Source organism: Ascaphus truei, chromosome 5 (genome assembly GCF_040206685.1).
Source record: "Ascaphus truei isolate aAscTru1 chromosome 5, aAscTru1.hap1, whole genome shotgun sequence".
In the NCBI taxonomy this organism is placed as follows: Eukaryota; Metazoa; Chordata; class Amphibia; order Anura; family Ascaphidae; genus Ascaphus; species Ascaphus truei.
Genome location: NC_134487.1, coordinates 81,929,543 through 81,955,621, shown reverse-complemented (window position 1 = coordinate 81,955,621; position 26,079 = coordinate 81,929,543). Strand labels below are relative to the sequence as shown.

General features: G+C 45.8%; 1 protein-coding gene across 2 annotated transcripts in view; it reads left to right on the top strand.

Annotated features, from left to right (window-relative positions):
- Nucleotides 1–26,079, top strand: part of NELL2 (neural EGFL like 2) — a 375,157-nt gene that overhangs the window by 341,209 nt on the left and 7,869 nt on the right. The window contains exons 16-18 of one of the 2 annotated variants that reach the window (XM_075600119.1): nt 2,287–2,427; nt 6,338–6,531; nt 6,937–7,113. In XM_075600119.1, coding sequence (XP_075456234.1) covers nt 2,287–2,427; nt 6,338–6,531; nt 6,937–7,113 — 512 coding nt within the window. The remainder of the gene's footprint in view (nt 1–2,286; nt 2,428–6,337; nt 6,532–6,936; nt 7,114–26,079) is intronic. The other variant, XM_075600120.1, reaches the window with a different exon arrangement.

The window sequence follows — 26,079 nt, the reverse complement described above, 5'->3', positions numbered from 1 at the left end:
TCACCCCACCCCCCTCACATGTCAGCAGCCCACCCCTCCTCACATGTCAGCAGCCCACCCCCTCACATGTCAGCAGCCCACCCCCCCTCACATGTCAGCAGCCCACCCCCCTCACATGTCAGCAGCCCACCCCCCCTCACATGTCAGCAGCCCACCCCCCCTCACATGTCAGCAGCCCACACCCCCACATGTCAGAAGCCCACCCCCCTCACATGTCAGCAGCCCACCCCCCCCACATGTCAGCAGCCCACCCCCCCTCACATGTCAGCAGCCCACCCCCCCTCACATGTCAGCAGCCCACGCCCCCCTCACATGTCAGCAGCCCACCCCCCTCACATGTCAGCAGCCCACCCCCCCCCTCACATGTCAGCAGCCCACCCCCCCTCACATGTCAGCAGCCCACCCCCCTCACATGTCAGCAGCCCACCCCCCCCTCACATGTCAGCAGCCCACCCCCCCTCACATGTCAGCAGCCTACCCCCCCTAACATGTCAGCAGCCTACACCCCCACCTCTGCACCAGCCCGTTTTTCACACCCACCCCCCAACAGCCCGTTTTTCACACCCACCCCCCACCAGCCCGTTTTATACACACACACACACACACCTTTTAGATCAGCACATCCTCTCTCCCCGGTACTAAGCTCTGCCCCCGGCATCCTGCTATTGAAAAAAAAAATACTCACGGCTGCCTCATGCTGCTGCCCCCGCGCACCGCAAAACCCGGGGGCGTGGAGGAGGGAGGGGAGGAGGGGGTGGTGGTGGAGGAGGGGGTGGTGGTGGAGGAGGGGGTGGAGGAGGAGGGGGTGGTGGAGGAGATGGGGGTGTAGGAGGAGAAGGGGGTGTAGGAGGAGAAGGGGGTGTAGGAGGGGGGGGGATGAATCGCCGCCATTTTTTTAAACTTTTTTTTTATTTTTTTATTTATTTAATTAATTAACGGGCGCCCGGCCGGAGTCATCACGGGCCGTATGTTGTGCAGGCCTGCTCTATGTATACATGAGAATCTGGATTCATGTTTTTTTTAACTAAGAACTGAAAATACTTATTTCTAGTGGTCTGAGAGTTTAATATACTGTTCACACTAAGGACAAGTGTAAAATGTGCACATTTCCTGAATTGCATTACACTTAAATGTTTTTTTTACAGACAAATGTTGGAACTTTTTAAATGTTGAACTAAAGGTTCACTACAGTGGTGTTTTATTAGATATAAGCTGCTATGATCAAGGGATAAAAATGAAGCTATTTAATTAAGCCAGGAGTTCTAAACTCCAGTCCCGAAGACCCCTCCAACAGGTCAGGTTTAAAGTATGTCCCTGCTTCAGCACAGGTGGCCCAATCAGGGGCTCAGTCAAAGACTGCATCAGCACAGATGGCTCACTCCGTGGTTCAGTCGAAGAGTTGAGAACCCCTGAAATAAGCAATATTCATGATGGGGCATTAATATTGCTTTAAATGAATTAGCTGATACTTTGTTAAATACTACACTATAACATATGATAGAATATAAATGAAGGTTACCAAGACATGCTGTGATTCTCCCCCCCCCCCCTAAAAATATGTTGTCTAAAAAATGCACTTTCTGTATGCAATCTGTTGATTGCAAAATGTTACCCATGTGTGTTATCTCCAAATGCATCTGCTGTATATTTCAGAAAGTGGAAATTACATGACAGTATATTACTAGTTAATGTGTGGAGAGGGACCTGTCTCTTGTTATAAGAATGTCACTTTTGCACAGATTTTGGGTGAAGCTGGCCAAAGCGTTCTCCTGAGCTGTGTGAAAATGACATGTGCTGTAATAGTAAGAGACAGGTGTCTGTACACCTATTAACTTATTCTGAATCCTACCGATTTATAAAAGAAAAGTCAGTGTCCAAGAACAACAGTTTCTATTCCTATGCTGCGGCTGGTTTTGAGTTGTTACACTCTGTTTATAAAGGGTATGTTTAGTTTGTTATGGCATACAGTGCTCTGATTGGATTCATAAGTCCATTTTAATTTGATAGCGTCTTCTTTATTTTCATATAACATTTTAAATAACAGAGACAATATTTGCAGCATTTTTAATATATTTTTTACATTTTAATACAGTAACATGCTATTAATTAACTATGCAGCAAAGCCTTAATTTTCTTACATGAAAGAATGTTAATGTCATTGCTTCTCCACTGTTCTATCTATTTAACATGTGACATTAACACAGGTGTGTGTTTCTATACATATAGGGCTGTAGATTGTCCATGCATACAACTCATTCTATCTCATTTTATTTGCTTGCTGATTAGACATTGATGAATGCTCTGAAGGCTTTGTCCAATGTGATACCCGTGCTAACTGCATTAACCTACCAGGCTGGTACCACTGTGAATGTAGAGACGGCTACCATGACAATGGGATGTTCTCCCTGGATGGAGAGTCATGTGAAGGTCAGTACCAACACACATTTCCAGTGTTTGAAAAGCCTGCTTGGAATAATGTTGAAGGGTATAGCACTCCCAACATTGGTTTACAGGGGCAGAAGTATCTTAATAACAAAATAACGCAACTGCTGGTTATTTCCCTAACTTCTAAACCAAATAAAAGATTGTGACAAAACTATCTAAATCTCATTTTAAAAAGGCTCAATGTTTATGCTCTTAAAAAAGAGGGAAAGTGTTTTTTTGTTTTTGTTTTAAATAAATTCCTTCTTTAAACAAAAAGTGGAACTGTAAGTTTGTGGGAGAGTGAGGGGTATCTTTGTTTGGCAAATAAAGAATCTTTACCTTGTAGGACCATGACCGTGGACCCTGCGAGGAAGCTCCCCCTCCCTCCCCAAACCCACATATAAATAAATACACAACAAAGGGCCTGGAGGTACAAAGGCCACGGCTTTATTTACACAAATAAACACTGGTAAGTGCCAACCCTGCCAGCGTGCTCTCCCCCGGGTAAAGGCCGATGGCACCCCAACCGTGGCCCGCAAGACCCACCAAGCCGGGCGCCCAATGGCACACCACCACGGCCCGCACGCCCACCAAGCCGGGCGTCCGATGGCCCGGCCGTTAAGCGATACTGGACCCAGGGAATCACGCACAAATGAGCCCTGCCCACTCGCTAACCCCAGCCACCACAAGGCTTTAGGGTTTATCTGCACCATATAGCCCCCCTGGCAAGGTTAACAAACACCTACCCCACCAACAGCCGCCGTGACGTAGGCAAAACATGCCATTCAGTGCCCACCTCAAACATGGCAGACATAGTTACATCGTAGATGAGGTTGAAAAGACATACGTCCATCAAGTCCAACCCACGCCAAATCCAGACAGATACTCCATCCTGTATCCTCACCTACAGTATTTTGATCCAGAGGAAGGCAAACAAAAAACCCCAGTGATATAACACAAGGGGAAAAATAAATTCCTTCCTGACTCCAAGAATTGGCAATCAGATTACTCCCTGGATCAACATCCTTCCCATGTATACTTATTTCTGAAAAGAAGAAAATACAACATAATGTACAATATATTATATGATTGTCATGGCATTACCCAAACAAAGGGACGGGTGGGCGGGAACTTATTTTCAGGGACCAGACTGCCCTCCCTCCCCTGCGCTCCTTTGAATCCCCTTAGCTCCGCCCCCCCCATGTCACTGGGGAAGGGGAGGGGAAACGGCATGCAATCCAGCCAAGCTGGAGGGGGAGGGGAAGCAGCACATGAACCGGCACCAAAGGTGTGGGGGAGGGGGAGGGAAGAGAGGGGAGCCTAGTCCCTGCGGTCATGTGTCCCGTCGCTGAGGGGCTCCAGGCTGCTTTACATTTGGATCATGTGATTTTGGGCATATAACAGCAACACATTTTTAAGAGTAAAACATTTCTAATTCTTTAAAAAAAAAAAAGGCTGTATAAGCCTTTAATCACACTTGTTGTTTTCCTTGGGCAACCTCTTTGAAAGCTATTAGAGTGACGCCTATGAATTTACAAACAGCAAGCATGACAGGTGCATTAGGTAAATATGCCCTGCTGCAGATGTATGACAATAGAAAATGAAAAGAAGGAACAATGTGACCCAAATCATTGCCTTCCTTCTGTACTGCTGTATAATCAATGGCATACATTATAACATGGGTTGAAACCTATTGTTTTTTTTAGGTGCTACAAATGTACAGTGTGTTTTCCACTTTCTAATGCAATATTATTATCGTTTAGTTGTGAAGCGCCAACATATTCCGCAGTGCGGTACAATGGGGTACAGAGTTATGTATATTACATAAATAGTTACAAACAGGTGAGGACAAACATGCACAAACAGATACAAAGAGGTAATGAGGGCCCTGATCCTGAGAGCTTACAACCTAATGTAAAGTATGTTAATACCCTTAGTTTTCCTGTGTGTATATTGTGCACATTGAATAGTTAATAAAATTATGTTAGTTATTATGTTTGTCCCATGATTCCCTTTTTTTACATGCTGAAAATCAAGGAAATATTCGGAAGTTTTGCATTTGAGATACCCCTAATAAAAACATCTTGTTTCTTTCCACTGATTGTGAGTGGAGCTCAGTAATGCAGACTTCTCAGCAGTAGGGGTAAAGGGAGGATAAGGTGATGAATGAATGTCAGTAGTATGCATTTTTCATCTTGAAATATTTCTTCTTATGGGCCGTAATGTCAGAGGTTGCATGCATTAAGAAAATATATTGATTTTCCATGCTAATAGTGTGCACTAAACCTGTTTTCTTGGTGCAGATGTAGTAGCCGTTATTGCCTCCTCTTGCACGTTGTTGGGGGCAAACACAACACGCCAGTAGGAGCAGACACCATTGGAAACAAATTATTTGCGTGTGAACGAAGAGGCAAGGCCAACTCGTTATTGCATGCCAGCGGGTGCACTAACGCCTGCTACATCTGCATCCTATTTTGCTTGACCAGATACTTTCCCTCATAAAATATAGGTTTCACATCTGAAAAATATTATGTCATGTTTTATTTACCAGTCTGTATCAGTTTTTTTGTTATCGCTATCTTTGTATGTGCTTTATGATTAAATCTGAAACAAAGTAGAATTCCAATGTCAAATTATCTGAATTCTACAGTTTACCATATCAGTTAATTTATCTGCCTGTATACAGTTTATCCTGAATACGCTGGCTTTTCTGATTAACTGACAAAGCCAAGATACTGGTTAGCATCTAAATCGACAACAATCTGTGAAAACTCAATTAAATAGACTTACTATTGTACTTTACTAGTGTAAATGGGAAAATAATCATTCAAATTGATAAATACTGTCCATCCTTATTTAATTTCTGTGTAAGAAATGCTTACATGGATTGTAGTACATAAAATGTTTAATGTCTTTTTAGTTAACCTTTTTAAATGTGTTCTACTGTATGTGAAAATTACTAACTTTCGTATTTAAGGAATGTTGATTTTTACATTTCCATTAGTATCTTCCTTGTTGTCCTATTTGATGTACTATGAAAGTAGCAATATCTTAAAATGTGTGTTTTTTCTTTTAAATTAAACTGTTAACAAATAGAGCTGTACCGATCATTAGCTAGGAGGTTCTCTGGTTGCAGAGAGAGAGAGAGGTGTACTATAATTAAATAGAAAATGACATTTCTGTATATTGAATGAGTATGTAAAAAGCTTGTTGTCATTAATCTCAGAGAAAGTAGAGTTTTTGTGTGTGTATTACTTTTATTGGATGAACATAAGTATACCAGACAATTAATTAATTTCCAAGACAACTCAGTATCCTATCTTCAGATTTTTGTCACCTGAAGACAAAAGGTGGAGAGAAGGGATTGCTGTAAGCTTATCAACCTTTTTATTTAATTTCTGTATTGATCCCAAAAAAGACAGTATATTACAACATGTAAACCATTAATAATTATGGATATATAGTTGTCTTTAAATAGCCTATAGGTCTTTAAAATCGGTCTGTAAAATATAATAACATGGAAAATACTCCCTTGTATTTTCTGTTCAAATTGACTTCATATGTTCAGCTTTATCATACATGCAAATTTGAATTAGATTAACACTTACAGATAATTATTTAACAGTGGGCTTTTTTTTTACAGTTATATATACTGATATGTATTTAACCACTATAGGAATGTAATATAATACAAATAATAGAAAGCATATTGATTGTACCATTTTGCGTGTGTTGTCTTCTTAAAAGTACTGTAGTTTGCATGTACTACTGTAATTTTGTATGTCACTTAATATAGAAAACTACACGTTGAGTCAACTTATGGAAGGAAAAAAAGATCTCTTGCTTTGACTGTTGCAATACGTATTTATTTACTCTGTCATTTTAAGAGGTGCCTGTATGATATATTTTACAGACATTGATGAATGTAGTACTGGAAGGCACAGCTGCAGCAACGATACTGTTTGCTTCAACTTGGACGGTGGATTTGACTGCCGCTGTCCACATGGAAAAAACTGCTCGGGTGATTGTATACATGAAGGAAAGATTAAGCACAATGGGCAGATTTGGGTGTTAGAGAATGACCGGTGCTCTGTCTGCTCGTGTCAGGTTGGTAATTAACTACATTTTTTGGTTCTAAATGGGGACAGGGCAAATAGATTTGTAGTCTCTCATTTGGGGCCAATTCAACAGAAATGTAACACTACTTAAAATGTTTTCCGTGTTCACAAAATATAAAAAGCATCATCACTTACCTTTAACATTTTTTTAACCAAGAATAAATCTTTTTCCTAGAATAAGGAAAACATGGCATTATTTATTGTGAAAAACGATTTATACATACTGTAGTTACTGTACACAGTGATGTGGCTTCAAAGGGTTCTCGAGCATAAACCTTCATTCACAACACAGAATATTTCCTCCACTATCTTAATATACTACATACTAGTTTGCCAATCAGCTACCCACATTTTCCAGTTTATTAAAAATGTTATTCTGTTGATATTCCTGCAGACTGGGTTAGTAATGTGCCGCCGGATGGTTTGTGACTGTGAGAATCCAACGGTAGACCTGTTTTGCTGTCCTGAATGTGACCCAAGGCTCAGCAGTCAATGTTTGCATCAAAGTGGAGAGCTCACATATAAAAGTGGAGACACTTGGGTACAGAATTGCCAACAGTGCAGATGTTTGGTAAGTCCGATGAAATGAGATACTGTATCTAAACAATAATACTACTTACTATGGCACCAGCCTTATATGGATTAAAGTTGTTGTTCCACTTGGCAATGGACATAATTGTATAAAGTACAGTATATATGTATGTCTGCTCCTCTAGACGTGTATCTGCTTGTGACCTCCTGAACTCTCTCTGTTGGCTTCCTATTAACTTCCGTCTTCTCTTCCTTTCTTGTAAGGCCCTACACTTCTCTTCACCTCCATATATCTCAACTCTGACCTCTTGTAACACCACTACTTGGCTCTTACGCTTAAGGTTGTCTGATCATTTAATCTTTTATTTCTACAGCCCTCTCTTGTTTTAAACCCTTTTCACTCATCTCTCCTCTCCACTTAATATTTGCCGTACACCTTCACTTTCCCCAATTCAAGGCCCTGCTGAAAATTCACCTCTTAAAAGAAGCAGCTCACAAATGTTTCTATGACTCTACTACAAAATCCAGATGCGCTTGACCTCCCTTAGTGCACTTTTACTAATGCCCTTACAATATACTCCTACTGTATCTGTAAACCTCACAACATACCACTTAGATTGTAAGCTCTTTGGAGCAGGGCCTCCCTTCGCCTTATGCTGTAATTAACCTGTTTGCTGTATCCCCATTGTTTGTACCCTATTTACCTTATATTGCAATTTTGTAAAGTGCTTCATGCAATCTAAGCGCTATATAAATAACACTATACACACATACATGTACATATATATTTATTTATTTTTATAGCCCCAACTAGGCACACAGCACTTTACAATTTTTACAAGCATTACAATACAATTCCAACACTGGAAATTAAAAGCAAATATAATAATGCAGACGGAATAAGTATCTGCCTCCAAAGAGCTTACAATCTAATCGGGAGATGGGGTCCAATAGAAAAGGGAGAGCTTATAAGGTCATACTTTAGTTGAGTGAGTAGTGGTCATCCAGGACTATATACATGCTTTATTGAACTAGTGAGTTTTCAGATGGGATTTAAGTTGGAGAAGGTACTTGGCGGACATTGAGGGGAAGGAGTTCCTAAAGTAGGGTGCAGTAGGCTTTGATATGCAGGATGTTAGACGTGTTTTAGGCGTGAGAGAGTTATTGTGACACAGGGCAGAAAGAAGACCGGCATGAGCAGAGCTTAGAGAGCGATATGGAATATAGCAAGAGATTTAAAACTGAGGAGCAGAGGACAGGATAGCCTTGAAAAAGAGTAGATTAATTTTGTAGAGAATGTGGCGCTTAATAAAGTCAAAAAAGCATTTTAAGGAAGAGAAAAGCAGAGGCTGATCGAGAGGAGGGGGAGGTTATTCTCGCAGCAGCATTTTAAATAGATTGAGAGCTTCGAGGCAGGTAGGACAATAAGGAGAAAAAGTTACAGTAGTCCAGGCAGTAGAGAATGAGGCCATGCATTATCATTTTAGTAGTCGAACAACGAAGAAAAGGTAATAATTTAGCAATTATATGCAATATAAAAGTAACAAGGTCTACCAATTCAAAGGTGAGGGGCTTGGTGTCTAGCTACCATTCAGGATGAGATTGGTGTGAGGCAATTGGAGACCTGGGACTATATTGCAGATGTGAGGCTCAGTGGGGTTAGATACAGTTGTTTGTTATGTGCATACTGGTAATACTTGTATCAAAATGAATAAGGTCCCAAAGCAAGAGTGTAAAGAGAGAAAAGAGGTGAGGTTGCAGAACTGAGCCTGAAGTTACATCAATCAATAGATCAACAGAGAAAGAAGAGTAGTTAACAATAAATATATAGCACAAAGAGAAGATGATTCCCTATAGAAGGGGAGTGCAAACTTTTGCAGCTGCGCCCCCCTGCCTTTCCTCCTCTGCTGTTCGCGCGCACCCCCCCTTATCTTGATGCAGCGTCATTTGACGCGTGTGACGTCACGTCACATGACCCCGCGGCGTCATTTGATGCTGCGTTGCCATGGAGATGAGTGACGCCGGCAGAGTCAAGGTAAGTTTTTAGAGTTGCAGAGGTCTCACGCGATCTGTCGGCATGTAATTTAACTGCCTCGGAGAAGAGCGCAGGGCCTTTTCAACCACCCGTACCCCCCCAGACAAATTCAGCGGGGGGGCGCCCCCCACTTTGCGCACCACTGCCCTATAGGATACACTCAACATCCACTTAATAATTAAAACTTAACATTTATTGTTTTGACAGAAAGGAAACATATACTTTAAAACCTATGGAGCACCAGGTGTAACAGAGGGTGTGGGGTAGGTAGGAGGGTATCAATACGATAAAACGTAAAGGAACTCCTATAAACTAGCACTCTAACCCTGGTGATGTGTTATAATATGATAAGTCAGTTAAAACATATCTTTATTTCATATTATAAATTAATAGTGGACAATAACACATATGATCTCCGCTTAATATACACAGCTGAAGTACTACTGTAATTTAGGCGAGTATAGATACACCCTAGTTACAGAATATGTTAGTAGCGAAGTAGCCCTAAAGATAAAAATTGATCACAAACCGGTGTGAATGTAACCTTACTGTATTTAGGTGATCATTTCCTTAGGAAAATCAATGATCACTAGTAGTAAGCCAGAACTGCCTGTGACTAAGTGCCAGCAGACTAGATGTGGCTTAAATTAATAGGGCATGGCCTTATTACTAAAAAAAAAAAAATCCTATGGATGAACAATTGGTTCATATGGTAGTACTAGACACACTCAGGACAGTTTAAACACAGTCACAGTTTTGAGAAAACTTGCTGTGACAACACACAGGTACTTCAGTATTGTGTATAGTGAATACTAAACGCAACATGGACATGAACAGTCCAGAAATAGCCAGTGTGATCAATGAGAATGTACAGTATTATGTGATCATCACTGTGACGAATGCACATACTTCATGTCTCTTATGTGAATATATATATATATATGAGACAAGCCACTGTATTGTAACGTGGATCAATTAAATTAATTGATAGCGAGTGGCTAATTTAATAATAAGGAACGCTGAATTGTGTATGAACAGTCCCTGATGGGAGTAGATAGTTAACAGTGAAGTATAACTAAATACCTCAAACTTAGAGGCAAACAGTGCAACTGTATTGGACGGACAGCAGTATGATGTTCTTTAGAAAACAGAGCACAAAGTAACGAAGTGTACTCAGTGGCCAGTGCAATATTGCAATATTGCACTAACAGTTGATGGTCTGTTTAGAATGGTTGCAGCTCACGCATAGAACGACTGCAATATATATACACATATAATGAGGTGACACCATGTATACTGTGTTTAGTGCACAGAATTGTGCTTGCAGTATGGTAGTCTATATATAATCTGTAAATGACAATTTTATTAGCAATGACGCCTGCCGGCTGCTATATACAGTATGTACATATAATTGGCTCCGAATAGCCTACCCGGTCCAAGTAATACCCGGGTCAACTGACACTCTACTTGAAGCCCCCGTTGAGGCAAGCTAAGTAGAACTGCACCTTTTAAGTAATGTATATTATATACTATTATATTATACGTAAAGCATAAGAAAACAAAATTAGAGTACAGACATAGCCAACATTCTTGCAGTATTTGGCATGCTCCCGTGAGGGACATGGCACGATAGACTTGTCTCCTTCTCACGTACGGTTGGTTCAAAACAATACGTTGGCTACATCTGTAAGCGAGATTACAAATAATCTTTTTTTGTGATAAAAAGGTATAGCAATGTAAAAATTGGCATTTCTTAATAAGCAACCCATAACTAATTGATGTTTTCCTGTGGTAATAATTCTGTTTGTCTCAGTGAAGTATACGTAGAGATACCTTCCATTCCCTAATGTAACAAAATGTTTGTGTTATCACATGATACAGGAAGTGCAATTTACCCGGCATGCTGCTTTCTTCACAATGATGTGCAATGTCTGTTTTCACCTCCACAGTTTGTGCAGTGATTTTTTTTAAACAGTGCATTTCATTACTAAAAAAAATGGTCCAAAAACCTAAATGAATATGGCTCCTAAGAGCCTCTCACTTATGCCGAGATCATCAGAGGTCAATAACGAGATGTTATCAAAATTAATAACTGACATTGTTTTCCCTGAAGTTAATGCCTATCCACTATGCTAATTATATGCAAAAACAAAGGTCGGTGTATATCTAACTAGCATAGGCTTAACACCATATTAAGTTAGCACAACCTTGAGTTGGCTTCAAATAACATGGCTCGTACTAAATCGGTCTTACTTGTTGGTGGAGTTACTCCCCTTCTGGCCGCGAAATGTAGATTTTGAGAGAAATAAAAACTCTTCTTTGCTAGTCCCAGGTTGCTTACATAGCTCCCCAAACATGCCATTACAAAAATGGTAGAGACACCCCTATGCACACAAAGGAGCACATCCGAGATACCTGGGATATACAGTATCTTAATATAGATATGCAAAGTATATTTAAATGGCTTAAGTTGGCATATATATTTCAAGTATCTCAGGTGTGCTTATTTTGTGCACAAGTATGTCTCAACGTATTGTATACAGGTGTGTTTGGGGAGGTATATAAGCAACAGGCAAAGAAGAGACTCCCTCTCTCTGCTCACCAGCAAGAGCCATATTTCAGGGTCTGGTGGGGAGTAACGCCGCCTTTAGGTATAGACTGAGTAACATCTTATTAAATCAGTGCGATAACTAGAACAGAGCTCTGTGGATAGGTGTTGTTACAGGGAACACGTCTGTTGCATATCATTAGCACTAACTGCCGCTGTACTTAACAGAATGGCCTTTCCAGACAAAAATCGTACTTAACTAGTTAGTGAGCTTTGAAGATACACGTAAACACTTAGGGCCTCATGCAGAGAGCATAGAATTTTAAAAATGGCGAATTTCATAAAAAGTAGCTTTTTTGGAGAGTTTTATTCTCCATATGCAGAAAAGTGCGAATTCTGCTATGTTTAACATGGATGCGTGTGGCGAGTTTAAATTGGCGAGATGCGCGCTTCAGAAACGTGTAAAAACAAATTCGCGCCTTTTTTTTCCCCTTTACTATAGGCGGCGAGCGCCATCTTGCCATATTTTCGTGGCGCGGCAAAAATGCGAGAATCGCGCCTTTTTTTGGCGCGAACAGCCGCTACTTGCCGTTCGCACCTCTCTGCATTCGGAGAGTTTTAAAAATGGCGCGATGGAGGTTCTCGCCAGCCGCGAGGCGAGTTTTAAACATAGAAATAAAAAAATGGCGCGTTTTTCGCAACTCGCCATTTTATGCCGTTTTCTGAGGGAAATTGAACAAAAAATGGCGAGTTTTGAAATAACGATGCTCTCTGCATGAGGCCCTTAACCTAAGTGAATGCCTCGCTAACGCCTCATTAAATCAATAATGCATCTCTGTGGATCTGGCCCTTACTGACATTGGTAGACTTGAAGGAAATTTATCTGAGAAGATAAAGATGAGAAAGTGATAATAAAGAACAGGAATTGCCTATTTGAACAATATATTGCAAAAATTTTGCCCTTTTAAATAAAAAAATATGACTAAAAGAAAAGTCATCTAGGAAAAAATAATAAAAATAAGGTTCTTACTCTGCTTTAAAATGCAACACATGGAGCTCATTTTCAAGATAGGTACATCTGGGGCAAACTGCACATTCAACTAGCTGCTACATCCTTTATCATGGAGTAATGCAGATACTGATTCCTGCACTGTATAACAATTACACTATATTCTTTCATTATACTCTAACGCAAGTTTACTATTTTTTAAAAATTCACATACTTTTTTAACTGAAAAATAATCTTTTTGAAGTGAAACTTCTTTGGGCACCTACCAATGAGCAAAATTGCCTGGCAATAAATGGAGTTGATGGAGACGGAAGTCACTGGTGACGGAAGTGACGTCACTGCTGGCAGAAGAGGCCGTCAGTGTTGCCAGCTTCCAGCAGGAGGAGTCACCGGAGAGAAGAGGAAGGCAGCGCTGGAGACACACGCACACATACACACACGCCCCGAACAGCCACACAGCCGTGTCCACAGCTCCGCCGGGGGGAGAGAGTGGGGGCTGCTCCTGGTGGGGGCAGCTCTAGTCGTCTCTCCGTACGTCCTCCGGGGGGGTGGAGGGGGTGGGGGGAGAAGGAGAGAGGGAAGGGGGTGCTCCGGCAGAAGGCACACACACACACACGCACTGACTGACACACGCACACACACACACTGACTGACACACACACCAAAGGAATTCAGTTACTATAAATATAGAAGTGCAAATAGCTAAAACAAGTGTTCTAAGTCAAACTTCTTTGCGTTTTGGCACTAAAATTGTGTTTTTATTTTTAATTAAAAAAATTACCATTACAAATACAATTTCTGTGACAAAACAGTGACAAAAGACAAAGATGTTTCACTTAAAATGCGCGTGATCGGCAAACACAATTTTTTTTAAACCATATTTGTAAGAATAGCAGGATGTTCACAGTGATTAAACAAAAAAAGGATAGCAGCAATTATAATTCTGCGACCTACTGTATATTTAGGTATCAAGAGGAACAAAAATTAGGTGAACCAAGGTTACAGGATCTCTCCTCTTAAAAAAATAAGCAAAAAATATCTAAAAGTAGAGCTCTGCCAACTTACCAAAATTTGGTACACAATGTTTTATTATTTTTAATTTGGATAAAATTATCAAAGTTCAAGTGAGTCTCAGCACTTTCACCCCCCTTTAACAATTTTAAGTAAAATTGACGATTTTTGCAAATTTATGTTCAAACAATATCTAGACGCTAGAGTAGAGCTTTACAGAGAGAGAAAGAGAATTGTATGTGCAACCCCTCTTTAACCGGCTCAAAAAGAGTGCTTAATCGAGGTGTCTTATTTACAGTGATGTTCTAATTACCTTCTCAGGGTACTGGCATCCATGCTGGCTGGGTGTAGTTGCTTGAAAGTGATAATGAATGGTACTAAGAACTTTATTAGTACAAACAATAGCTGTATTTATTGCCTTCATTAGGTTCCACATATACGGGTATCTTCTTTTCAACAATAATGAGTGGCAAATAATATAGTTGCCTTAGGTATTCTTTCCTGGTAGCTCTCACCACTATCTAAGGCTTTGGTCCCGCTGCGTCCGGCAGCGCACACGGCCGCGTGCGCGTTCCTCACCAGCAGGGGTATCCTTTCCTAGCCGGTCCCAGTCCCCCCTCGCTGCACGGCTCACAACGCGCTGTGACGCGTCAGCCGCCAGGGGATGCAAGAAAATTGTGATCCCGAGCAGTGACGCGCCACGTGGTGCGCTGATGAGCCTATCAGCAGCGGGGGTGGGAGCGGGAGCTGTCAGACAGCTTCCTTCACAAGGTAGGGGTGTGTGTGTGTATCAGCGTGTATCGGCGTGTGTGAGAAGGGCATTTGTGGGGGAAGGGGGAGGGAGCGGGAGCTGCTTACCTTCCAGCAGCCCGCAGCAGCTCCCTCCTGCAGCCCGGGAGACCGAGACCGAGCCCGTGGAGGGAGGGGGCGGGGGGAGTAGCGGGTCCCTCTGCTCAAACCACGCCCCCCTCCCACTCCCGCCCCACTCCGGCTCCCGGCTCCCTACAGACCACATATCGCGGTCTGTGCCTGTCAGCGCGCCGCCTCTCTGCAGTGCGGGCGTGCTGACTGAGGGAGCGGGGCCTTAGCCTAAGGGAGGTTCTGGACTTAGTATCCTTAGCTCTGGGTCTGCTTGACATTCGCTGTCCCTGCATTTGGATTTGCCTCCTTCCCACCAGGACCCATGGTAGAGATACATCCCATCATTCTGAGGAGTACTCTCCTTATCCCAAGGCATTAGAAGGGGCTCGCATTTATAACTGGCTAGTATGGGCCAATCCTGCGGTCCTCCAGAACCCTTTATTAAAAAGGATTCCCCTCAAAGTACCATGCATCCTCCTTTCAGGGCAGACAAATAACATCAGACCATGGGATATAACTATAAGGGGCACGTTCCCTAACTATACAATAATAAAGGTGACCAGACATCCTTAAACATATAGCTCTACAGATAAACATGACTTACTCTATATACACTGAGATCCCTCCTCTGAGATTTATCTGATGATGCAAGATATGATGTTTGAGTATAACATTTCCATATTCAGAGCAAACAAATGGCTTTAATCCTGTTTGAATTGTCTGGTGTGCACCAAGAGTATATTTAGTAGAAAAGTGTTTTCCACATTCATAACAAACAAATGGTTTCTCTCCTGTGTGAGTTTTTTTATGATAAGATGTGTGTTATGAGAACAACATTTCCCACAGTCAGAACAAACAAACTTCTCTTCATTGTTAATTGTACAGTATGATATTTAAAGATATCTAAGTTACTAGTTGAGCATTTCTGACATGCAGAGCAGGTACAGTATACAGGTCTCTTAACTCCGCCTTTCCTCCCTGCATTTCATGGGTGCACCGACCATTGATCCTTCACAGTGTTTGGCTGTAATTTCATGTGTAAGGATGTCCATATATATTAAAGGTTCCGCGCTGTCAATTACATAGGCAGCGCCATATTGTCCCTGTTTGCCAGCGAAGTTACTGCGTACCAGTTGGGCTGCGCATGCGCGAGGGAAGCGCGCGAAGGGTAATCATAAGTAAAGACTTGGAGGGGGTTGAACTATGAACTCTGACTGTGAGGAGGTCAGCTGAGGCTGAGGACCAATGGGATGCGATACTGTGTATGCAGGAACCGGATGCGTGTGGGCGGTGGGTCAGAGCAGCGAGGGAGGTGAAGGAGGAGGTTGGTGGAACCTCGTGTGCGAGAGCAGAGGGTCAGTGACCCGTCTGCTTAGATAGGGTATGCCCGCAGCCCCAGGAGTCTTTCCCCCGCCATCGTAGGGTGCTGTATTTGTAAGGACGCCCATAGTCGTCAGGGACGTTCCCCTTTAGTGAGGTTCATATGCGGAGCTGCGGAGCTGCGGCCGCCATCTTGGATTTCCCCTCTGACGGTGCTGCAGAAGGGAGAGACGGCGCAAGGCTGGATTAACACCAGGACCCCGTGGAGTGTCAAGGTCATCGTAGTGACCGGAAGGTATCCTTATCTACAAGTGCACCTACACCGGTCACCAGGCGCTGATCCCGCCTCCCACTAACTAATTGGGTTCCCTGAGTGAATGCATATGGTACCATACTTTACTGGTTATGAGACATACTCCTAAGGAGAGTGGCAGAGCCACTTATGTACAGGACATCATCCCAATAAGGTGTGGCCGAGCCACGTTGTGTGTGTATATGTAAAGGTTATCTGATGATTCTGCATATCATTTGTTATTCATGTGTTATATAAAAAGGTTGGTTGCATACTGTTGTTGTTAGGTTCTTGCTCAGGGTATAATCTCTATAGTGGGGATCCTGGGTGAGTGGAGGCGCTGCACCACAAGTGATAAAGGTATACCCCCAGGCTCCCAATATGCGGAGGCTCAGAGCTCCTGAAGCCACGGGTTTATGTACCGTAGTCCCTTAGTTCAGGTGTTCACAAAAAGGGCTACATTTGGAGGCGCTGCTGAGATCTTAGACCTGAGGTGCCCCCACATTTTTTTTGTCTCTATTGTGCAACCAACCCACATCATGTCGGTGCCCTCGGCGCTCGAGGTGCGCAAGTGGGCCCAACGGCGCGGGATCCCCTTGAACCGTGTTTTCGCGCTGGGCCATGTCCCCGCCATGATCTCGTTAGGCACAGTGACCGAGCAGGTCCGAAAGCTTCCTCTCCTGGACAATGCCCAAGTACAAGACCACTTTTATGACCACGACCAGACCTGGCGCCGGATCTTGTATGCCACTGAACAAGATATATGCCCCGAGGCTTTGCCCCGTATACTGCTGCTGCCCGAAGCTCCGGGGGTGCGCTGTCCCATCGTCCAGGCGGACACCCCTGCGCCCCTGGCCACTTCCACCCCCCGGAGAGAGTATACCCCCACCGCTGGCGCCGCGACGGGAGGCCCCGACCACTCCCCTGACCGTGGCCTGCACCCTCATTGGCCCGCAGCCCTGAGCCTAGGCCCCTCCTCTACCCCGTCCGGCCTGCGGGCTAGTCTCAACCGACTTAGCCTATCAAGATTGGACGCTTACCCCGCTGTCGGGGACAGCTTACCGGGAGACACCTCTTTGCCCGCCTTAGCTGCCGTTATCCACAATACCACCCAGTCGCTCCAGTACAGGAAGTTAAAGGCCTTCTCCGGGGAGAAACCCACGCCCCAAGGGGAAGTGGGGATAGAGGACTGGCTGGATCATACCGAACAGGTACTACCTGAATGGACCTGCACGGACGCGGTCCGTAGGCAGCGCATCGTCGAGTGCTTACGGCCTCCCGCGTCCCACATGGTGCACTACTACCGAGACGACAACCCGGAAGCTGATGCGGCAGACCTCATCTACTGCCTAACCAAGGCGTATGGAGCTCCGGTGGACATGTATACTTTGATGTCGAAATTTCATGCGTTAGCCCAGAAGGAAGGGGAGATGGTATCCGATTTTCTCAGGCGACTACACCTGGATCTCTGGAACATGGTCAGGAAAGGCGTGTTGCCACGGAAAGAAGCCAACGGAATACGTACCACTCAGTTGCTGAGGGGCCTCCTACCCCTACACCCCGTGTCGGTACGGGTCAGTAGCTGCATAACGCCCGGGCAAGCCCTGTCGTTTCACGACTTAATGGATCGGGTCCAAGCGCACGAGATGGTGTTGTTAGGGCGTGACGTAACCACCGGGAAGAAGCCACCGCCAGGGGGTAAAGAAGCCAAGAAAGTGGACCCAAAGCCCGACGTGCCCGAACCTGGGGATCTCGATCCCGAGGATGTTCCCCCCCCCGTGACACCCCGACCTCGTCCCCCGACTGGGCGAAGTCCCCCAACCAGGAGAGACGAGGCCTACCTCAGCCAAATGCAGTGTTACGCCTGCGGAAAGATGGGACATTTACGGGCCCACTGCCCCACCTCGCGGAGGACGTCGTCCCGATCGGCGCAGTCGATGCCGTGCCAGCCCCTGGAGGGTGAAAAGGTGTTGCCATCCTCTCCGAGCCCCCGAATTGGCCCCGCCTCCATTATTCGAGTGGTTATTGAGGGCATCTACGCCGCCGCATTATTGGATACGGGGTCTCAAGTGACCATCGTGTATCGGCCCTTCTACGACCAACACCTACACCTACACCAACTACCGTTGCTATCTGCGGATGCCTTGCGGCTACGGGGACTGAGTCATGAAGATTACCCCATAGACGGAGTAGTAAAGGTGCAGTTAGATATTCTCCAGCTGAATACTGGTAAACATCACCCCATGGAAGTGGAGGCCCTAGTGTGCCCCGAGCCGCAGGACCACCCCAGCGCCCCAATCATCTTGGGGACCAACGCTGACATTGTGCGCGCGGTATTCCGCCAGTTTTTGCAGGAAGCAGGAGAAGCCCCACTGCTGGCCCTAGCGGCCTGTCCCGCCCTTCAAGAGGTCTGCGGCAAAATTGCGACTGAGGAAGAGCATGGCGTCCTCTACAGCCAAGAATGGGGACTGACCCAGATTCCCCCGGGGGAAGGACGAATGATGGTCGCCGCTTGCCATTACCCCCGTCGACGGTCGGAGGATCAGCTCTTCACCTTGGAGAGTGTGGCCCAGGACGAACAACGTTTGGGCTACAAGGTACTAACCTCGGTCAAGGAATGGCCCGGGAAGATCCCGAAGCGTACCTGGGTGTATGTGCAGAATATATCCCCGTACCCGATGACTATTGACCGGCGGCAGACGCTAGGGAGGATATACCCGGTAACTTCCGAGGAGGAGGCCTCGACGGAACTAGCTAGGAGCTCGCCTGCTACCATAGCGCCGGCATTGGAATTTGACTTTGGCGACTCGCCCCTCCCGGATGAGTGGAGGAAGAGGCTACAGGATGAGCTACACGACCGAAGGGGTGTGTTCTCCACTGGTGACATGGATGTGGGGTGCAGTCGCAGTGCCCACCATACCATCCGACTGAGCGACGCCACCCCCTTCCGGGAGCGCTCCCGCCGGCTTGCCTCAAAGGATGCTGACGAAGTGAGGGGATTAATCGACGAGATGAAAACGGCTGGCATCGTGCAGGAATCTCGGAGCCCTTACGCCTCACCCATTGTGGTAGTCCGCAAGAAGAACGGGACGGTCCGTCTATGTGTGGATTACAGAACGCTGAATAACCGTACTATCCCCGACCAGTATACACTGCCCCGAATCGAGGACCTCCTGAATGCATTGACCGGGAGTAAATGGTTCAGTGTGCTCGACCTCAGGTCCGGGTATTATCAAGTGCCCATGGGCCCGGAAGACCAAGAAAAAACGGCCTTCATCTGTCCCTTAGGGTTTTACCAGTTTACCCGCATGCCTCAAGGGATCTGCGGGGCCCCGGCCACGTTCCAGAGACTAATGGAAAAAACCCTCGGAGACCTTAACCCGCGAGAGTGCTTAGTGTACCTGGACGACATTATCGTGTTTGGGCGGACTCTAGAAGAGCATTCCGAGAGGCTGATGAAGGTGCTGGATAGGCTTGAGGGGGAGGGCCTAAAACTGTCGCTAGACAAGTGCAAATTCTGTCGGACCTCTGTAACGTATGTGGGCCACATTGTGTCAGCTGATGGGGTGTCCACCGACCCAGGGAAGATCGAGGCGTGATGAACTGGCCCAGACCTCAAAATGTTCAAGAGCTGCGGTCTTTCTTGGGGTTTTGTGGCTATTATCGGCGGTTCGTGGAGGGGTATTCCAGCAAGGCCAAGAGACTGAATGACCTTCTCAAGGTGCATCCGGGAGAAACCGGGAGAAAGGGGAGTTCGGCGCAGACACCCTTTGGGAAGACATGGACTACAGAATGTGAACAGGCCTTCAAACACTTAAAGACCAGCCTCACCCAGGCCCCCGTCTTGGCCTACGCGGATCCTGAGCGAGACTATGTCCTACATGTCGATGCTAGCCTCAGCGGGCTAGGAGCGGTTTTGCATCAGAAGTATGAGACCGGGCTATGTCCAGTGGCCTACGCGAGCCGAAGTTTAACCCCTAGCGAGCAGAATTACCCGGTCCATAAGTTGGAATTTTTGGCGCTAAAATGGGCGGTGGTGGACAAGCTGCACGATTATCTATATGGAGTACCCTTCGAAGTACGCACGGACAACAATCCCATGACCTATATCAATACGTCGGCCAAATTGGACGCCACCGGACACCGTTGGTTAGCTGCTCTAGCCAATTACCGGTTCAACCTTAAATACAAACCTGGACCCACCAACATAGGGGCCGACGCTCTGTCTCGTCGACCTGGTCTGAAATCCACCCCTGATGAGGAAGTCTGGGAGGAGATACCGGGCCCCGGAGTTCGTGCTCTCTGTTCAGTAGCGGCGATAGTCGATGACAACGTAGCATTCTCGGAATTACGGGTGGTTGACTCGTTGGGATGTCATTCGCAGGCTGTTCCTCTGGCCTATCAAGGTCGAGACGGGATGAATGTCAATGAAGATAATATCATAGCGTGGAAGGATCTAGTGCATTATCAGACACAAGACCCCATAGTGGAGCTGGCCCGTCAAGCTGTACAGCAAGATAATCCGTCTATACTGAAGCGGGCCCCCAAAGACTTGGTGAAGCTCCTGTTAAATGAGTTTGGGAGGTTTGAAATGGACAATTGTTTGTTATATCGGGTGATTTCCTATCATAACCATCCCGATCGGCGTCAGTTGTTTTTACCGGAACGTTTGAGAACACTAGTCCTCCGGGCCCTTCACGATGACCATGGTCACCTGGGCATTGACAAGACCTTTGGACTACTGCAGGATAGGTTCTATTGGCCGAGAATGAGGGAGTCAGTGGAGCAACATTGTAGGAAGTGTAATCGTTGTTTACAAAGGAAGACACTGCCTACCAGGGCGGCTCCTATGGCACACTTGAAAAGTTCGGGTCCCATGGATTTGGTGTGTATGGATTTTCTTTGTATCGAACCCGACAGTCGGGGAGTTAGTAATGTTCTCGTGATCACTGACCACTACACTAGGTACGCCCAAGCGTTCCCTACGAAAGACCAGAAGGCCGTAACGGTAGCCCGAGTACTATGGGAAAAATATTTCATTCACTATGGGTTACCAAATCGTCTTCACTCCGATCAGGGCCGGGATTTTGAAAGTACACTGATACGGGAGTTGCTCACCCTACTGAACATTGCCAAGTCACGTACTACCCCGTACCACCCCGAAGGGGATGCCTTGCCCGAACGGTTCAATCGCACCTTGCTGGATATGTTGGGTACATTGAAGAGCCCGCAAAAGACGGAGTGGAGTAAACACGTCGAAGCATTGGTACATGCGTATAATTGCACCCGACATGAGTCCACCGGGTATACCCCGTATTTCTTGATGTTCGGCAGGGAAGCCCGGTTACCGGTGGATGTGCGCCTACGGATATCTACCGATGGGGTATCCAATAGGACGCATTTCCGATACGTTCAGCGACTAAAGGACAGTCTACAGTTGGCCTACAAATTGGCTGAGCGGACGACCGCACAATTAAATGCGGGGAATAAAAGGCGTTATGACCACAAAGTACGTTACAAGGAAATTCACCCCGGAGATGCGGTCCTTTTACGCAACTTAGGTGTTCCTGGGAAGCATAAATTGGCAGACCGGTGGCGGGAGGGTGTGTATGAGGTGGAGTCACAGATGCCGGGTCTTCCTGTGTACCGGATCAAGGATTCTGAAGGCCGCGTAAAAGTGTGGCATAGGAATCATCTGCTTCTCATACCTCAAGTAGGGACGGATGAATTGGAAGCCCCAGCCACTGCCCTAGATGGAGCAGTTGAATACACAGAGGATGGCTCAGAGACTATAAAAATTGCCACCTCTGAGGATACAATGGAGGGAACCTCTCAAAGGGGCCTTCCGGCCGTGGAGGCATCTCCCGAAGGAGCCACGGGTAAAGAGCCTTTTGGCCCGAACATTGATCATTTGACTCCAGTGAGTCAGCCTCTAGACCCACAAAGTCCCTGTTTTACACCTCAAAGAGACTGTGTTAATGCTGAACACCCCTCAAGGGTAGAGACTGAAATACCATTTGAGACTGATCACTCTGCAGAGGAAGCAGAGGAGGATCAACCCCGCCGAAGTCAAAGAAACAGTCAACCTCCCATGCGAATGGCATATGATCAGTTTGGGGCACCCCATTATGAGGCTCAGCAGTGGGCTCGGCATAGGATGCAAGCTATGATGGTACTGTTTAATGAGATGTGTAACCTAATCTAGGAAGAGAGGGTTGTGTACATAGTTAATATATATGGGGTAAGGTAGTCCAGCGGGGACGCTGGATTCTGGAGGGGGGAGAATGTAAGGATGTCCATATATATTAAAGGTTCCGCGCTGTCAATTACATAGGCAGCGCCATATTGTCCCTGTTTGCCAGCGAAGTTACTGCGTACCAGTTGGGCTGCGCATGCGCGAGGGAAGCGCGCGAAGGGTAATCATAAGTAAAGACTTGGAGGGGGTTGAACTATGAACTCTGACTGTGAGGAGGTCAGCTGAGGCTGAGGACCAATGGGATGCGATACTGTGTATGCAGGAACCGGATGCGTGTGGGCGGTGGGTCAGAGCAGCGAGGGAGGTGAAGGAGGAGGTTGGTGGAACCTCGTGTGCGAGAGCAGAGGGTCAGTGACCCGTCTGCTTAGATAGGGTATGCCCGCAGCCCCAGGAGTCTTTCCCCCGCCATCGTAGGGTGCTGTATTTGTAAGGACGCCCATAGTCGTCAGGGACGTTCCCCTTTAGTGAGGTTCATATGCGGAGCTGCGGAGCTGCGGCCGCCATCTTGGATTTCCCCTCTGACGGTGCTGCAGAAGGGAGAGACGGCGCAAGGCTGGATTAACACCAGGACCCCGTGGAGTGTCAAGGTCATCGTAGTGACCGGAAGGTATCCTTATCTACAAGTGCACCTACACCGGTCACCAGGCGCTGATCCCGCCTCCCACTAACTAATTGGGTTCCCTGAGTGAATGCATATGGTACCATACTTTACTGGTTATGAGACATACTCCTAAGGAGAGTGGCAGAGCCACTTATGTACAGGACATCATCCCAATAAGGTGTGGCCGAGCCACGTTGTGTGTGTATATGTAAAGGTTATCTGATGATTCTGCATATCATTTGTTATTCATGTGTTATATAAAAAGGTTGGTTGCATACTGTTGTTGTTAGGTTCTTGCTCAGGGTATAATCTCTATAGTGGGGATCCTGGGTGAGTGGAGGCGCTGCACCACAAGTGATAAAGGTATACCCCCAGGCTCCCAATATGCGGAGGCTCAGAGCTCCTGAAGCCACGGGTTTATGTACCGTAGTCCCTTAGTTCAGGTGTTCACAAAAAGGGCTACACATGTGTCCCTAAATTTCTGCAGCAGGGCTTCTGGGAGTTGTAGTTCTGCTGCTGCTGCTGCTGTTCTCAGTCATTGGTTCATTATCAGCAGCATATGCCAGAATGGAGCCAGACAGGGGACATTCTATCAAGGTGGTTAGATATGTAACCCTCCCTACCTGCCTCCTAGGGAGTTTACAACAATATCTCTGATCTTAGCTTACCTTGTGGTTACCTTGTCGGGGTGTTGGATTTATGTGACTGGGCGATGTTATAGCAAATAACTTTATTCATTCAACAGAAGTTTTATTGTTACATCAACATACACAGTGATCTTGGTATGGACATAACTGAATTCTCCCTTGTGCTGTCTAAACCTTTCTTCCCTAGCTACCCCTATCTTGATCCGCTAAGGAGGTACTGAGACTTGTTTCCCTTTGCTACCTATGGGAGCCTCTTTTGGGTGGGTTCAGTGGAGCTCCGTCTTGGATGGGCCTCTGTTGGTACTGGTTCTATTATTCCTCTGTTTAGTTAGGGGTGTACCTCCATTGGCCACTGCATATCACCTCATGGCAATCTGGAGTGGGGCCAGCTATGGGCCCTCCGATTGGTCTGGTCCAACAATGCCTCAGGAGTACAGCCTGTTGAATCCCCTCTGGGCATAGGCTGCCTCTCCATGAACCTTTAGTGTTGAAGGAAGCCATCTCTGTGAGACGCTACCTAACTAGGGTACTGCACCTCACTGTAAAACAATAAAAGGGCATCCTTACATTATACTATACATATGAACCTACTGTATATACACTGTTCACCGTGAGATCACACTACTCCCACTACGTGTGGGTATCATGTTAACCCTCAGCTATACGTGCTTCCTTATAAGCAACAATAAGCTCCTCCATAACTAAATCAATGGAGCAAGGTGTGGTTCCTGGTCTCCTATTTCAATTGACTGTCGCTGGATAGTCCACGGAGGGCATGGCTTTAGTTTTGCACCACTCTGCAATGGGCTCCGCACATCATCGCATCCATGCACTCTTGCATTTGTGTGGGCAGGAAACTCGGTCCCAATGACTCATGCAAAAGTATCTTGTAGTGGGGAGTCGGCCCACTATAATTCTGCAGACTTCTTTGATCTCAGCCTGGGTGTACCACGCATTGACCTACAGTCCTTGTGCCCCGAACATTGCACTAGCAAGAATGACAATTTCACTTCCTCTGAGAACACTTTAGTAGCCGGCTACTCACAGGCCCCAACTAACACTTCAGTTCTCCTTTCCGGGAGTTCACAGATTTCTTTTTTTGAGCGGGAGAACTTTGCACTTTAGAGCTCACACTGGTATTTGTTGAGCTAAATCACTTGCTAAGCTTCAGGTGCTCATGACTAATAAATAGTTTTGGTTATTTGCAGCATGCGTCACAATTATACTGGTGAGAACAACAGTCCCTCTTTCTTTCCAACAGACCTTCTGTAGCAAGAGGGATGAGCCCACTCTAGTCTCACTGTTCCACTTTTAGGTGAACAACTTTTATATCACAGTATATGATATATACCATGTGCACATAACGTCCCTTTGCAAGGAGCGACATTTTGTTATGCTGTGAGACAGGACTGTTGAATAGCCACCATTTTGAATTCAGTCCCCGCATCTGGGACCCTTGCAATATTAGTTTTCGGGTATCGGGAAAACTTTGCACAAAACATAGTTCTTTAGCAGCAAGGACATTTTCCACGCAGGAAGCACACACACTTGCTAAAAAAAAATCTTAAAATACATTTTCTTCATATAGACAGTTCAGACATTAGTAATTTTCACAAAACAGACTCTTAACTCCACAAGTAAAAAAATGGGCAAAGCACAAAAAGTGTTTTTTCCCTTTTGCTTGCCCAGCACCGCGTTGGGTGCCAAATGTGACCCTCCTTGCTCGGCTCCAGGGGAGTTTACATCAATGTTTCTTATCTTGGCTTACTCAAATTTGGTTACCTTGTCAGGGTGTTGGATCGGTGCGGGTGTCGTTGATATAGCCAGGAACTTTATTCATTCAAATGCAGCATCAACATACTTGGTAATCTTGGTATGGACATAACTGCAATCTCCATTGTGCTGTCTGAACCTTTCTCTAGCTCCCCTATCTTGGCCCGCTAGGGAGGTGCTGAGGCTTGACACCCTTTGTTACCTACAGAAGCTCTCTTTTGGGTGGCTTCGGTAGAGCTCCATCTCGGATGAGCCCCTGTCGAGCCTGGTGATACTCCCTCTGTTGGTGATAAGGGTCCCTCCCTTGGGAACTGCATACCACCTTGTGGCAATCTGGAGTGGGGCAAGCTATGGACCCTCCAATGGAACTGGTTCAACTATGGCTTGGGACTACAACCTGTTGAGTCCCTTCTGGGTATAGGCTGCCTCTCCATGAACCTTGTGTTGAAGGAAGCCATCTATGTGGGACGCTACTTAACTAGGGTACTGTCCCTCACTATAAAACAATAAAAATGATCCTTATACTATACTATATATATGAATGTATACACTATCCACAGTGAAATAATATATTGAGTGCCAGAAGGTGCTTGGTAACAGAGTGCCACGGCCCTTCCGTAGGTGCCCGTAGCAGAACTGCATTAATTTTAGCT